Below are 15,341 nucleotides of genomic sequence, written 5' to 3'. Positions count from 1 at the left end.
CAAACCAGAACAAAACAAAAAATAAAGTGCTTGCTTCTCCTGACGCTTACAAAACACTATCTTTGTTGGAATAAAAGTGACAGATGATGAAAGGATTTTTTTTAAATCCTGGCAGTCTCAGCCATGTTGTTCATTGATGTTTCAGCCATTTTGGGCACAACTGTACCTGCCGTTCACACCACACTTCCACTACAGCGGAATTGGACAATTTGGCGCCCAGACAAATCACTACTCACAACAGGATGGGAAAATCCTGCCAGTGTGAACAGCCATAATATTCCCAACTTTGTGTTTTGTAACTGTTTCAATCTCAAAACTGGACATTTTCCCATAATTTTGTTAAGAACTTTCTTGAGAATTCATCAAGTTTAATATTGCTTATTAGCTACGATAGAAAAGTGCATCCATATTTTGCATTGCTTTTAAACTGCAAAGTGAACAATCAAAATGCTAACTACATCTTCTAGAAACAGCTAATCATATAATCCCTACCATACAGAAGGATGCCATTCGGCCCAACGAGTCTGCACTGACTCACTGGCAGATCATTTTACCCTGGCCCCCAACCCCTACCCTATTCCCATAACCCCACATATTTACCCCGCTAATCCCCATCAACTTACACATCTGTGGACATTAAGGAGCAATTCGGCATGGCCAACCCATCTAACCTGCACATCTTTGGACTGGGAGAGGAAACCCATGCAGATACAGGGAGAACATGCAAACTCCACGCAGTCACTCAAGGCTGAATTGAAACACAGATCCCTAGCGATGTGAGGCAGCGGTGTGACCATTGTGCCACCTTGGCATGGCGACAGGCTAAAAATGACTGCAATTGGCTAAAAATTAACTTATTGTTGGTTACAAGAAAAGTATGTAAGAGAATCTATTGCTAGTCATATTTAACGGCTAATTTCTTTATAAATATGATGATAAGATTTTAAGGATTGACCTGCCTAACACTTAAACAAGCCTTGTTGATCCTGGAAAGAATGTATGAGCTTGACATTAAGAATTATGAACTATCCCTAGTTGGCAACAGGCAAGTATGGGATTGGGTGGAAATGGAAATGTAACACCAATTCAGCATTCTTATAGAATTAAGGATAAAAAGCTACTGGAGGTGAGGAAAGTGATTTTGTGCTGCATGTGACTTTTGAACAGTAACACTTTGATACTAAAAATTAACAATAATAAATGCCACATGTTTATAGATACAGTAAATTTGAAGATCTAATCTTACTGAAAGCATTAATGACTCAATATTAATGACTCATGTTTTAATATTTAAAAGCCAAAAAAGAGGATTGTTTTTAGCTCAAAGTTAGCTTTTAGTTTGCAGCGGTTTATTATTTAGGGAACATTAAAACAATGAGAGCAGATGGAACAGTTTTCCTGTAGCAGTTGAACTGCTACCAAAAAATGAGAGATCATTATGTTAATTTTAATATTACTCAAGTTAAATACATAAACAGGAAAACCAAAGCTGCTCTGCATCAATTGGGTAAATCAACAGAAAAGTACTTGCTTTGCCAAGCATGTAGCATAATCGTCAAAGCTGAACATTGTTGATAAGGCATATTAAGTTGAGCAAAGCTGAGGCTATGATGCTAAAGTTTTGAGCATAATTATGCTAAGTTGAATACAATTAATATTTTGTTATGCAAATCATATACCAATGTTCTGTTAGTGATGATTAAGTTAAGCATCACTGTATCCTTGACTACAAAACACACCAAAATAAAGTGACTGTCAGTGGCATATCAAACTGGGTTACATGAATACCTTCTATTGATAAAGATATTTTTTGCAGGATCACAATGCTTTCGAAAAAGCTTTATTTGGTCCAACAGAGCATCTGCAGTACTAGTTTGTGTTGGGTAACAGAGGTAGTTTTAAATAATTTATGCTTATGTTTGTGAGTTTTAGAAATTAGACATGGATGTAAGGTGGATTAATTTCGTGTTTTTGTATTTGAGTGGGTTAATAACTTCAGGTTGCGTGACATGCCTGCATGGTAATGAGGGTTAACAATGGAAAAACATAGCAACCAGGGGCCACCTTGGGACAGAAAGAACTTGAGTTTCTTGCAAGTTCGAGCTAGAAGAAGCCGGATAATGGACAAGGGAGCTGCAGAGAGCAGAATGTCCCCAGATAAATAAAAGGAAAGTCACAAAAACCAGGGAATGGAGACAAAAATAATATCTCAGGAACACAGTTAAGTTAATATTACTCAAGTTAATATTACTCAAGTTAAATACATAAACAGGAAAACCAAAGCTGCTCTGCATCAATTGGGTAAATCAACAGAAAAGTACTGTGTCTGACCACATTTTACCTGTTGGTTTACATGGATTCTGTGCTGACTGAGAATATTAGAGTAAAAGATAAAATTTATAACTTGTTATCCTTATAAATCTGTATATACTTGCAAAGGTATAGGTGGGGTGAAGTTGAACGAGGTCATATTCAGGAGAAAAGAAGTAAAAGGCAGAGAAAGGGCTCTGAGTTAGAGAGACAGCAGGAAGAATTAGATTTAAAGTCAACTAGCTGAGAAACCAGACATCTAAGGTTTGATGGCATCTCATCGCCTGTGAAGCAGTAGTGTGCTCATGGCATGGTTGGGCATTGTGTGGAACATTAAAATGCACATGGCAATCCAAGGCAGATGAATACTGAAAGGAGGGTTTGAAATGTTGCAAGTGGATCCATGATGAAGATGGTGAAGACATCTGAGAGAAAACAAGAGTGGAGTTTGGAATCCCTAATGTGGAAGTCAGAGCTCCAATGAGACCAGTTTGCTCTCAATATAATAAGCACCTGAGGCTATTTGATGAGAAGTCCAAAGAAGTTGTTTTGGGTGACATCTTTCACCTCATTTCAGAATGTGTTGTGTCTGACCACATTTTACCTGTTGGTTTACATGGATTCTGTGCTGACTGAGAATATTAGAGTAAAAGATAAAATTTATAACTTGTTATCCTTATAAATCTGTATATACTTGCAAAGGTATAGGTGGGGTGAAGGAGTACTCTATTATAGCTAACTTTTTCTTGTTTAATAGATGTTTTATTCTTTTGTTAAAAGTTAAATTGGTTGACCTGTGTCTCTGTTCATCAACGTCTCTGAACAAAAAAAAAGAAAATTTATTGAGCTAGGGTTCTGATCTGGTACCTGACTGCCCAGTCGCAACATCAGCTGGGATTGTAACATCGCCAATAAACAACTGACAGGGACAAATTTGGGTGTAATACAAAAGGGTTAAGTATTAATAAAACTGTAAATGAGCTTTTAGGGATGAGTGACCATAATGTGATGTTTCATGATGTTTGAAAGTGAGGTAGTTCAATCTGAAGCAAGGGTATTAAATCTGAAGAACAAAAATTATCAAGGTATTGGCTGAGAGGGATTGGGAAAATACATCAAAAGGAGTAGACAATGGATAATCTTTTAAGAATTATTGCACAGTTGACAACAATTACACATTCCTTTAAGTCACAAAAATCCAAAAGATCAGTCAACTGTAGCTAACAAAGGAAGATAGGAATTGTACAAGAGTAAAAGAAAAGGCCTATAAAAGTTGCCAGAAACAGCAGTAAACCTAGGATTGGGAGGAGTTTAAAACACAGCAACTGAACGAAAGGAAGAATAAAATATGAATGTTAAAAACATAAGAATTGACTGCAAGAGCTTCTAGAGGTGCGAAAAAAGGAAACGTTTGACCAAAACAAGTGTGGGTCCAACACAGGCAGAGTCAGGAGGATTTATAATGGAGTACAGAGAAGTGGCAGGGAAGTTAATTGATTACTTGATGTCTATCTTCACGGGAGAAGATACAAGAAATCTTCCAGAATTGGAGATCCAAGGAATTGGGGAAAATGAGGAACTGAAAGAAATTAGTGTCAGTAGAAAGTTGTATTGGACAGATTAATGGGACTAAGGTTGATAATTCCCGTAACCTGGTAACCTACATCCCAAAGTTTCAAAAGAGGCAGTTATGGAGATAGTGGATGCTATTGATTCTGATACGATTCCTGCAGATTGGAAAAATAGAAACTAGAAGCCGACATAGGCCATTCGGCCCTTTAAGCCTGCTCCACCATCATTATGATCATCAAATTCAATATCCTGATCCTCCTTCCCTCCACATTCCTTGTTTCCTTTGCCCTCAAGAGCTAGATCTAATTTTGTCTTGCAATCAGACAACGTTTTGGTCTCAATTACTTTGTATAGTAGTGATATCCACACGTTCACCACTCTCTGGATGAAGAAATTTCTCCTCACCTCATTCCACTATTTAAGAAAGGAGTCAGAGAGTAAAAATAAAAACTGCAGGTCTGTTAATCTTATATCGATAGTAGAGAAATACTAGAATCTCTTACAAAGGATATGTTAAATGCACACTTGGATAACGATGATCTGATTGGGCGTAGTCAACATGGACTTATGAATGGGAAATCATGTTTAACAAAGCTTGGGAGATTTTTGGGGAAACCACTAACAGAATTCTAACGGGGGCAGCATGATGGCACAGTGGTGGGGTGGCACGGTAGCACAGTGGGGGAGCTGGCATGGTGGCACAGTGGCTAGCACTGCTGCCTCATAGTGCCAGGGACCCGAGTTCAATTTCAACCTTGTGACACTGTCTGTGTGAAGCTTGCACATTCTCCCTATGTCTGTATGGGTTTCCTCCGGGTGCTCCAGTTTCCTCCCACAGTCCAAAGATTTGCCAGTTCGGTTGATTGGCCATGCGAAATTGACCCTCATGTTAGGGGATTAGCAGGGTAAATATGTGGGATTGCAGAGTTACAGGCTTATAGCGTTTGGGTGAGATCGTGGTTGGTGCTGACTTGATGGGCCAAATGGCCTCCTTCTTCACTGTAGGGATTCAGCGATTCTATGAATTGATAAAGCAGAGTTATACAACTTCTCCGTAAAGAGACAACAGCATTCCTTTTACCCACCCAGCCCCTGCAGAGAAACATTCCAGGTTCCAATAACACCCTGCAGTTCGCCTAATCCATCAGTGATCATTTCAATATGACAATCCCTCACCAACTTGGAAAACAGTCTTCCCTATTAATTCTGTTGAAACATTTATAAAAGTTTAAAGATCACTATCAAATATTCTTTTAGTCTTTGCTACTCCACTAAAAACAAGGGATGGGATTCTCCGACCGCAAATAGCCCAAGACCAGAAATTCCCACCCGAGCACAACTGGCCTTCGAACAGTCTGCTGAATTTTCTATCTCGCGGCTGGTGAGATGGGAAACTTCCGGCCAATGTCTCAAAAGTCTCTGCTCACAATTAAAGGCTCTTCTTCATCGTCATCCTATTGAATCTACACTCTAAGCTTTTCTTTCCTGTATTTTCTGTAACGAGTACCCACATACAGTTATAGACATATAGAAGGATAAATCATCACTTTAAAAATTCCAACTTTATATATAACACAAAGTGCATCTTACTGCTTGTTTCCATACGGTAACCAGCTGCTCCAGCTCTAATCTGGCCTGCCGGGATAGTTCTAAGATACGCTCTCGATGCTCGTGACTTGTATATGCAGAATCTGTGAAGTCTTCTGTATGCTCCAGGATTAACTCAAGCATTGTCACGAGGTTTTCCTTAGAAATTCCATACAAGTTGTCCCGTAAGCCTTCAACCTTCATCTAAATTAACAGAAAAGCAATATTAATTTTTAAACAGACAGAATTTTTAATTGGAACTTTCATGCAATTATCACATGCCACATAATTCACAGAAAACACTGAATCTGTCATTTTCAAGGACAATTCAGCGGCAAGTCACTGGCTAGTTCAAATTCAATGAAATCTCAGGCCGTACACATAGCAAACGCTTCTTTTGGTATTTCAATAATCATCCATGCTTACTTATTTACATTCACTGCTGTCATTATTTATCATGTTCTTTTTAATTATGTTTCCTGACCATGTACTATTTCCACCAGTGACAAAGAGGTGCGAAACTAAAGTTTGGTGAGAAACGACTTGGCTGCAAAATTGGGTTTGAATGCTGCTGATTTCGATGCTGCAGGAGCCTGGCAGAGATGTTAAAATGGAAGGGCATCCACAGCCAGCATTTTCCAGTTTGGCCCACACAAATCATCATGCTTGCAAGAATGTTAGTGCAGGCATGCTGAGCGTGCAACTGAAGATTGTGACAATCAGTGCCTAACGTTAGTCGGTTTAGCTCAGTTGGATGCAGAGTGACGTCAACAGCACACATTGAAATTCCCGCACAGGATGAGGTCATGTATGACGTCCCCACCTTATCAACTTTGCCCCTCACCTGAAGTGTGGTGATCCTTAGGTTAAATCACCAGCTCTGCCCCTCAAAGAGGAAAGCAGGCTATGGTCATCTGGAGCTGTGGCAACTTAACCTTCTATCTTAAATGTTATTTTGACATTAGACATTTTGGACCTTGCTGGTCCTGTTAACATAAAAGCAAAGTAGTTCTAAAGATTCAAAACATTAACTCTGTTTCTCGCTCCACAAACTTGTGGAGTTTTTCCAGCACTTTTGTTTTTATTTTTGGGTCCTGTTAATGACAGGCACATTTGAACATGCCTTTGGCTACACAATTGATATTTAAAAGAATCAACATGGGGTTTTCAGATGAGGTTTTTTTGACTATCATGCAGTTAGTGGATCTATGTGTTGTTTCAGGAACTGGTGTAAGTTGTTGGGAGTAAGCAGGGAATGCTGCTGGGCGTTTGCAAGGAAGGGGTCTCCAAATTTCTAATGATCTGCTGCGTTCCATACAAGCTGGCCGTCATGGGGGCAAAGCACTTGCCACCACATCTTTGATAAGCAGCAAAAGGAGAGGAAATAGAGGAGAAGGAGGAAGAGGAGCAGCAGCTGGTAAATCATCACTCAGATATATGAGACTCAGACCCATCAGACTCTCTGAAAATCCCTCACATCAACTTTACTGCACAATTACTCCTTTTTCCATCCGTCCATCAGGTATTGCAGCCTGTCAGCAGCACGTTTAGCTCTGAGCTGCACACCACAATCTTGGAGACGAACAGGTAGCACAAAGTTTGCATGCTGCCTGCATCACATTCATCAGGCATGAAGTAATGATGTGTCTCAATTCCCTCCATCCATAAACAGACCACATCAAATGCACTTTTTCTCATTTTTAGCTGTTACATTGCCAATTTTGCAAAAACGATCTGGCTAAAATTGATAATCTCTCAGGTGTAGGAATATCAGTGGAAAATATAAATCTTTCATTTTGCAGCCAGCATCTTAATAAACCAGATATACCATGCTGCAAGCTTCCCATTACAAGTAACAGTAATGTTCCATTCTACACTTATTAAAATGCTTATAAGGTAAGCAACTGAATACAGTTTTCTGGAAATTGACTGGGACAATTGTTTGGCACACTATCCTTACTTAACCACAAGTCCAATCCAGTCTGGGTCGATACATAAATAAATGCCTTTTCTCTTAATTGCTGAGAGGTCTCTACATAAATGGGTTTTTTTTTACAAATAGGTTTGGACATTTTCAACCTAGTGCTTTATGAATATAGACTTGCACATTAAACTGCTGATAATTTGGCAACAAATTTGCAGTTTCATTCAAAAAAGCCATAAGGATGATTGATGTGGGAAATGTAAAAATCTATATTAATGTAGTTGAGAGATACTCTTCTGAAAACGATTGATTCTATGCCTAGCTATCCAGCATATGTCATGAAATTGTTCATGGAAAGAGAAGTGATAACTCTCCCAAGACCAACCGCCCCCACCACACCTGATACATAGAAAAATCAGTAAAAATAATAACATTTCTTGTATACTGCCTCACCTAACTGCAACCCAGATTTAAAATAAATCACAATGTATGCAACACACAGATTTCAAAATTATAGCAATTGTTTCTCTTTTGGTCTATCAGTCAGAATTCAGTTACAAAACTGAACTATTAACATCTCTCACACATGAATCTTGGACTGATACAGCTCAAGAACACATTGTTCACTCCATGAAGTGAACAATATTGTTTTTCTCCATGACTCAGTTAATCTAATCCTGCTCACTCCCCCATGCAATTCAAAAAAAATTAGGTCAAATTAATTTGTTTACAATCGAACTCTTTTTAAGAAACCATAGGATCTCTATAGTGCAGAAGTACGCCATTTGGCCCATTCAGTCTTTACTGACTGTCCAATACAGCATCTTACCTAGGCCCACCTATGCCCTACGCATGAAGGGCTTACAAATTTTTGGACACTAAGGGGCAATTTAGTATGGCCAGTCTACCTAACCTGTACCTCTTTGGACTGTGGAAAGAAACTGGAGCACCCAATGGAAAACCACACAGATATGGGGAGAATGTACAAACTCCACAGTCACCAAAGGCCGGAATTGAATCCGGGTCCCTGAAGCTGCGTGGCTGCAGTGCTAACTACTGTACAGCCCCTTACTTTAAAAAAAGGCTATGACAATAGCTTGAGGTAAACAATTTCATATTGTAACCACTCATTGTATGGTTTTCTGTCCCTTAAATTCCTTTTGCTGATAATGGTCAAGCTTGTGACCTCTCATTACTTACACTCTTCACAAACAACTGAAACAGTCCATTAGTATTTGACTTAACATAACCCGGAAGGGGTCTTATTTTAAGAGCAACACCATTTATTAGTACAAGGAGCCAAGCCTTTCATTGTAATATCACAGAGTCAAGATGAAGTGCAGTTGGGACAGACCTGGCATCTTGGGTCTCTGGACATTTATTCCATGTGTCCAAAATATATGCACACTTAGGAGCCCCCAAAGGCAAACCAACAAATGGCACTTTATCAACAGTGGAAGAAAGACTAACCATTTAATCATCTCCAGGTCATGGGTTCATGAAGGGCAGGTCATGTTTGACTATTTTGGTGGAATTCTTTGAGAACATTACATGTGTAGTGGACAATGGGGAACCTGACGATGTGGTGTATCTGAATTTCCAGAGGGCATTTGACAAAGACTGCTATATAAGACAACAGGTGCATGGTGTTACAGATACTGTATTAGCATGGATAGAGAATTGGGTTAACTAACAGGAAGCAAACAGTGAGGTAAATGGGTGTTTTTCTGGATGGCGATCAGTGTCTAGCAGTGTGTGTCTCTGTGTTCAGTGTTGAGACCGCAATTGTTTACAATTTAGACAGATGATTTAGAGTTGGGGACAAGTCTCGTGTGTGAAAATTCACTGATGACACTAGGATGAGTGGCAGAGCAAAGTGTGCAAAGGACACTGAAAGTCTGCGTACAGATAATCAAAGTGAGCGGGCGAGGGTCTGGGAGATGGAGTACAATGTTGGCAAATGTGAGGTCATCCATTTGGATAGGAATAACAGCAAAATTGATTATTATTTAAATGTTAAAAAATTACAGCATGTTGCTGTGCAGAGGGACCTGGGTGTCCTTATACAAGAATCACAACGAGTTGGTTTGCAGGTACAGCAGGTAATTTTGAATTTTGTCCTCCATTGCCACAGGGATGGAGTTTAAAAACAGTAGGGTTATGTTGCAGCTGTATAAGGTGCTGGTGAAGCTGCACCTGGAGTGCTCTGCACCGTTTTAGTCTCCTTACTTGAGAAAGGATATACTGGCACTGGAGAGGGTGCAGAGGAGATTCACTAAGTTGATTCTGGAGTTAAGAGGGTTGGCTTATGGGGAGAGACTGAATAGACTGGGGCTATACTCATTGGAATTCAAAAGAATGAGGGGAGATCTTATAGAAACATACAAGATTATTAAGGGAATAGATAAGATGGAAGCAGAGAAATTGTTTCCACCAGCAGGTGAAATTAGAAATAGGGACCACGGCCTCAAAATAAGGGGAAGCAGATTTAGGACTGAGTTGAGAAGGAACTTGTTCACACAAAGGGTTGTGAATCTATGGAATTCCCTTGCCCAGTGAAGCAGTTGAGGCTACCTCATTGAATGTTATTAAGGCAAGGACAGATAAATTTTTGAACAGTAAAGGAATTAAGGATTATGGTGAGCAGGCGGGTAAGTGGAGCTGAGTCCACGAAAAGATCAGCCATGATCTTATTAAATGGCGGAGCAGGCTCAAGGGGCCAGATGGCCCATTCCTGCTCCTAGGTCTTATGTTTTATCCTGAACATAACATAAGAAAACATAAGAAATAGGAGCAGGAGTAGGCCATCTAGCCCTTCAAGCCTGCCCCGCCATTCAACAAGATCATGGCTGATCTGAAGTGGCTCAGTTCCACTTTTCCGCTTTCTCCCCATAACCCTTAATCCCCTTGCCTACCAAAAACCTATCTACCCGTGTCTTAAATATATTTAGCGAGGTAGCCTCAACCACTTCAACGGGCAGAGAATTCCAGAGATTCACCACCCTTTGAGTGAAGAAGTTCCTCCTCAACTCTGTTCTAAACTGCGCCCCCCCCTTATCTTGAGGCTGTGCCCTCTAGTCCTGCTGTCCTTTCTGAGCGGGAAGAACATCTCCACCTCTACCCTATCCATCCCTTTCGTCATCTTATACGTCTCAATGAGATCTCCCCTCATTCTTCTAAACTCTAACGAGTACAAGCCCAGTCTATTCAGCCTCTCCTCATAGCTCAACCCCCTCAACTCCGGTATCAGCTTAGTGAACCTCCTCCGCACTCCCTCCAAGGCCAAAATATCCTTGCGCAGGTGCGGCGACCAAAACTGCACACAGTACTCCAGCTGCGGCCTCACCAGTGCCCTGTACAGTTGCAGCAAGACCTCCCTACTTTTATATTCAATCCCCCTCGCTATGAAGGCCAGCATCCCATTCGCCTTCCTGACCACCTGTAGGCTGGGTTTTTGTGACTCATGCACAAGGACCCCCAGGTCCCTCTGCACCGTAGCATGCTGCAGCTTTTCGCCCTGTAAGTAGTAGCCCTTCCTACCATTATTCCTACCAAAGTGGATAACCTCACACTTGCCATCATTGTATTCCATCTGCCAGGTCCTTGCCCACTCGCTCAGCCTATCTAGATCCCTCTGCAGACTTTCCACACCCTCCACACAAACATTAACTTTGTTTTTCTCACTATGGTGACTGTCTGTTCTTCTATTTCCAGCATTTTCTTTTTTTAATGTTTAATACTTCCAATAACCTATCCACCCTAAATTGTCTCTGTGGCATTTGCAAGTTCTCCGTGTGTCTGCGTGGGTTTCGTCCGGGTGCTCTGGCTTCCTCCCACAGTCCAAAGATGTGCAGGTTAAGTTGATTGGACATGCTAAATTAACGCTTAATGTCCCAGGATGTGGTAGGTTAGAGGGATTAGCAGGATAATTAAGCGGGGATAGGGCCTGGGTGGGATTGTTGTCGGTGCAGACTCGATGGCCAAATGGCCTCCTTCTGCACTGTACGATTTCTATGTTTTTATCTCATGTTCCACTGTTTGAGTGGCTTTAGTCTACCCAGGCTATCTTTTTACAGCTAAGTGTCCATGTAATCCTTTATTCACCCTTCATGGATTTGTTTGCTGAATTTTCTCAAGACACTTCTTAATCTATCTTAATATTACTTCATGAGGGACACATTTTTTAAAATTAGTGCTAGTCCAGTTAACAGGAAAAGTCAAAAGGTTATTCACACGAGGTAGTAAAAATCCAGAATTTTCTCCCCAAAAAGATTGCAATTGATGGAACAATTGGAGCTTTCAAGGCTGGGGTAGCTGGAATTTCACGGGGTAGGGATATCAAATCATAGGAAGCAAAATGGGTCAATGGAGTTGCTGAGGATCAGATCAGCCACAATCCAACTGAATGGTGGAGAAAGATTAAGGAACTGCCTGGCCTACTCCCATTCCTACATTACTATATTATTTATATCTGTTCTAGCTTTTAATTTCATGATCCGTCCTTGAATTCTGGAAGTGCAAAATTTTATTTTAAGTTTCAAAATCATCTAATTTCCCTAAACTCAAAGGCTGGGATTTTTCATGCCCTATGTGCAGCAGAGGTAACCTGCCATTGGCCATGCTAAATGGCCAATGCAACTATTCAGCACATCTTTCGTACTGAGAGGGGAAACCAGAGCACTCGGAGGAAACACACGCAGATACAGGGAAAACATACAGACTCCATACAGTGGCCCAAATCAGGAATCAAACTCGGGTCCCTGGTGCTGTGAGGCAGCAGTGCTAATTATTTGTGCCACCTTATCACAGCATATCCTCTTTCTGAATCCTCAGCGTCTATTGTTTATGCTGATCTCTCAAACACCCGGAGGAAACCCACGCAGACACAGAGAAAACGTGCAGACTCCATGCAATGGTCCAAATCAGGAATCGAACTTGGGGGGGAAACAATGTCTGTGAGGGGAGGGAGGGGTCTCCTAGTGCACTGCGAGATCAGACCGTCCTTGTGAAATGACGCCCACATGCTAAGAAGGTAGCTCACCAACATATTAAAGCCAGTGATCCCCAGTATTGGCACACAACTCAACACTCTCCAAAAAAGTGACGATAAGATTGGTGCTGATCACTGTTAATTTCACTGTTGTGATACTTAGGGGTTTGTTTTTGGGGAAAATTCTGTCATAAATCATACCCCCAGTAGTAATATTAGGCACATGTCCCACTTAACATTACACAATTAGTAAGAATATGATTGTGCCAAGTTAGCATTTTTGCGACATTTAGTGAAATTATTTGTATTCTTGAATATCTTAAGTATTTTAAACTGCTGCACATTCATCAGCTATTGCACCATCTGTTTTGAAAGTGGCTTCAGTACGTAAGAACATAAGAACATAAGAAATAGGAGCAGGAGTAGGCCATCTAGCCCCTCGAGGCTGCCCCACCATTCAATAAGATCATGGCTGATCTGTCGTGGCTCAGTTCCACATTCCTGCCCTCTCCCCATAACCCTTAATCCCCTTGCCTATCAAAAACCTATCAACCCGCGTCTTAAAAATATTGAGCGAGGCAGCCTCCACCACTTCAACGGGCAGAGAATTCCAGAGATTCACCACCCTTTGAGTGAAGAAGTTCCTCCTCAACTCCGTTCTAAACCGCCCCCCTTTTATCCTGAGGCTGTGCCCTCTCGTCCTACTGTCCTTTCTGAGCAGGAACAGCCTCTCCACCTCTATCCTATCCGTCCCATTCAACATCTTATACGTCTCAATGAGATCTCCCCTCATTCTTCTAAACTATAACAAGTACAAGCCTAGTTTATTCAGCCTCTCCTCATAGCTCAACCCCCTCAACTCCGGAATCAGCCTAGTAAACCTCCTCTGCACTCCCTCCAAGGCCAAAATATCCTTGCGTAAGTGCGGCGATCAAAACTGCACACAGTACTCCAGTTGCGGTCTCACCAGTACAGGCTATAAATACAAAATTGACAGTTGATGAAAAAGTTCCAGGTTGCATTTCTGATCAGTGTGGACTACTGCCCCAATCCCAGCAGCAATTCGCTAAGCCTTTCTCTGAGGAGCCCACATGTTGTCATGAATCAGTGTTTGTAGATCTGAGAGAGAAGTAAACCATTACTAAGAGCTATTTATAAATATAAAGCATTAGATTAATCCATCTGATCTGTCGGCACAGCAGTGTTCAAAACAGAGGTGTGATAGATCTCAGGTTTTAATTTACATCAAGTTTGGGCAGATAAATGTATAAAAAATGCTTAATGTGCTCACATGACATTCAATGGTCTGCTATTAAGTGGAAGGATCAAGCCCTTGAGGAAGGCTGTGAAAACAGTGCACAGAAAACATCCGTATAAATACATTAAGTAAGGCCAACATGACAAACCTTTACACTGTTAGAGCTTTGGTACATGTAGTTAAAATAACAGACCTGCAATATTTAATTTCTAGTTCACTCAATTCCCCCTTTCTTACTTTAAATTCTTTGATGTCAGCATAGATACTGGTGGGATGGATTTCATTGTCACCATTTTGTCTCGAATCCGTGACAATCTCTATCACCTGGTCTAAAGCCAACCTCATGCGATGGAAAACGCCTCCCTTGTTTATTCTTGCTGATTCGCAGTCTGGATGCCGAAGGCAAGTCTAGAAAACATAACACTACATTAGCATCATAATATTCATACCAGCAGAATAACAATACTCCACATACAATTCAGACATGCTGGTTAGGTGCATTGGCTGAATTCTCCCTCAGTGTAGCCAAACAGGTGCCGGACTGTGGCAACTAGGGGATTCTCACAGTAACTTCACTGCAGTGTTAAAGCAAGCCTACTTTGACAATAATAAATTAACTTAAAATCTGATTACATGCATTGCCAAATTGCAGGCACAACTGTACAACTATTGAACACATATAGTCACGTTGAAATATTTTCATACAATATTTTAAAATGCCACAGTGCTTATATGATTCACACATCAGCTTTAAAGGCAGTGTTCTCTTGTTCAATTAATTTACTTTAATGTCTTGTACCTCGTGTGAAGTGTCTCAGTAATTTTCCATTTTACAAATGCATTTTGTTTCCATTCTTAATTGTGTACAACAAATGAGTGACCCCAATTTGCACATTTATAGGGGTTGATAAATTCTCCTGCTTTACTCCATGTAGCAGCAATCCTGCTGGTTATGTCACTGGAGGCAGAAAGTGACCCTACCATAAATCATGTGCAAAACATCTCACAGGGTTGTTAAATCTTTCTGAAAAATATCGAGTAACTTGATTCTGAATGCAGGATGCTTACAGGTCTAAGCATGTTTTGCAAACCAACAAACGTCCTAATATAATCACAGAATAGTTACAGGATGCTGCCATTCGGCCCACCGGGTCATCCTGTAGGAACACCTCACACACTCCTAATCTCATAAGAACATAAGAAATAGGAGCAGGAGTATGCCATCTAGCCCTTCGAGCCTGCCCCGCCATTCAATAAGATCATGGCTGATCTGTCGTGGCTCAGTTCCACTTTCCCGCCCTCTCCCCATAACCCTTAATCCCCTCTCTTATCAAAAACCCATCAACCCGCATCTTAAAAATATTTAGCGAGGCAGCCTCCACCACTTCAACGGGCAGAGAATTCCAGAGATTCACCACCCTTTGAGTGAAGAAGTTCCTTCTCAACTCCGTTCTAAACCGCCTCCCCCGCTTTATCTTGAGGCTGTGCCCCCTAGTCCTACTGTCTTTTTTGAGCAGGAAGAGTCTCTCCACCTCTATCCTATCCATCCCATTCATCATCTTATACGTCTCAATGAGATCTCCCCTCATTCTTCTAAACTCTAACGAGTACAAGCCTAGTTTATTCAGCCTCTCCTCATAGCTCAACCCCCTCAACTCCGGTATCAGCCTAGTAAACCTCCTCTGCACTCCCTCCAGGGC

The 15,341-nt window shown here is 41.0% G+C and overlaps 1 protein-coding gene across 3 annotated transcripts in view; it reads right to left on the bottom strand.

The window, feature by feature from the left end:
* Positions 1-15,341, bottom strand: part of ctnnal1 (catenin (cadherin-associated protein), alpha-like 1) — a 323,714-nt gene that overhangs the window by 48,903 nt on the left and 259,470 nt on the right. For all 3 annotated transcript variants that reach the window (XM_080209873.1, XM_080209882.1, XM_080209892.1), the window contains exons 6-7: positions 13,879-14,049; positions 5,473-5,673 (exon numbers count right to left, since the gene is read on the bottom strand). In XM_080209873.1, the coding sequence (XP_080065999.1) occupies positions 5,473-5,673; positions 13,879-14,049 (372 nt within the window). The remainder of the gene's footprint in view (positions 1-5,472; positions 5,674-13,878; positions 14,050-15,341) is intronic.

This window comes from Carcharhinus amblyrhynchos, chromosome 2 (genome assembly GCF_965287045.1).
Source record: "Carcharhinus amblyrhynchos chromosome 2, sCarAmb.v2.hapA, whole genome shotgun sequence".
In the NCBI taxonomy this organism is placed as follows: Eukaryota; Metazoa; Chordata; class Chondrichthyes; order Carcharhiniformes; family Carcharhinidae; genus Carcharhinus; species Carcharhinus amblyrhynchos.
The sequence above is the reverse complement of the archived record's forward strand: the minus strand, read 5'-3'. Positions and strand labels throughout refer to the sequence as shown.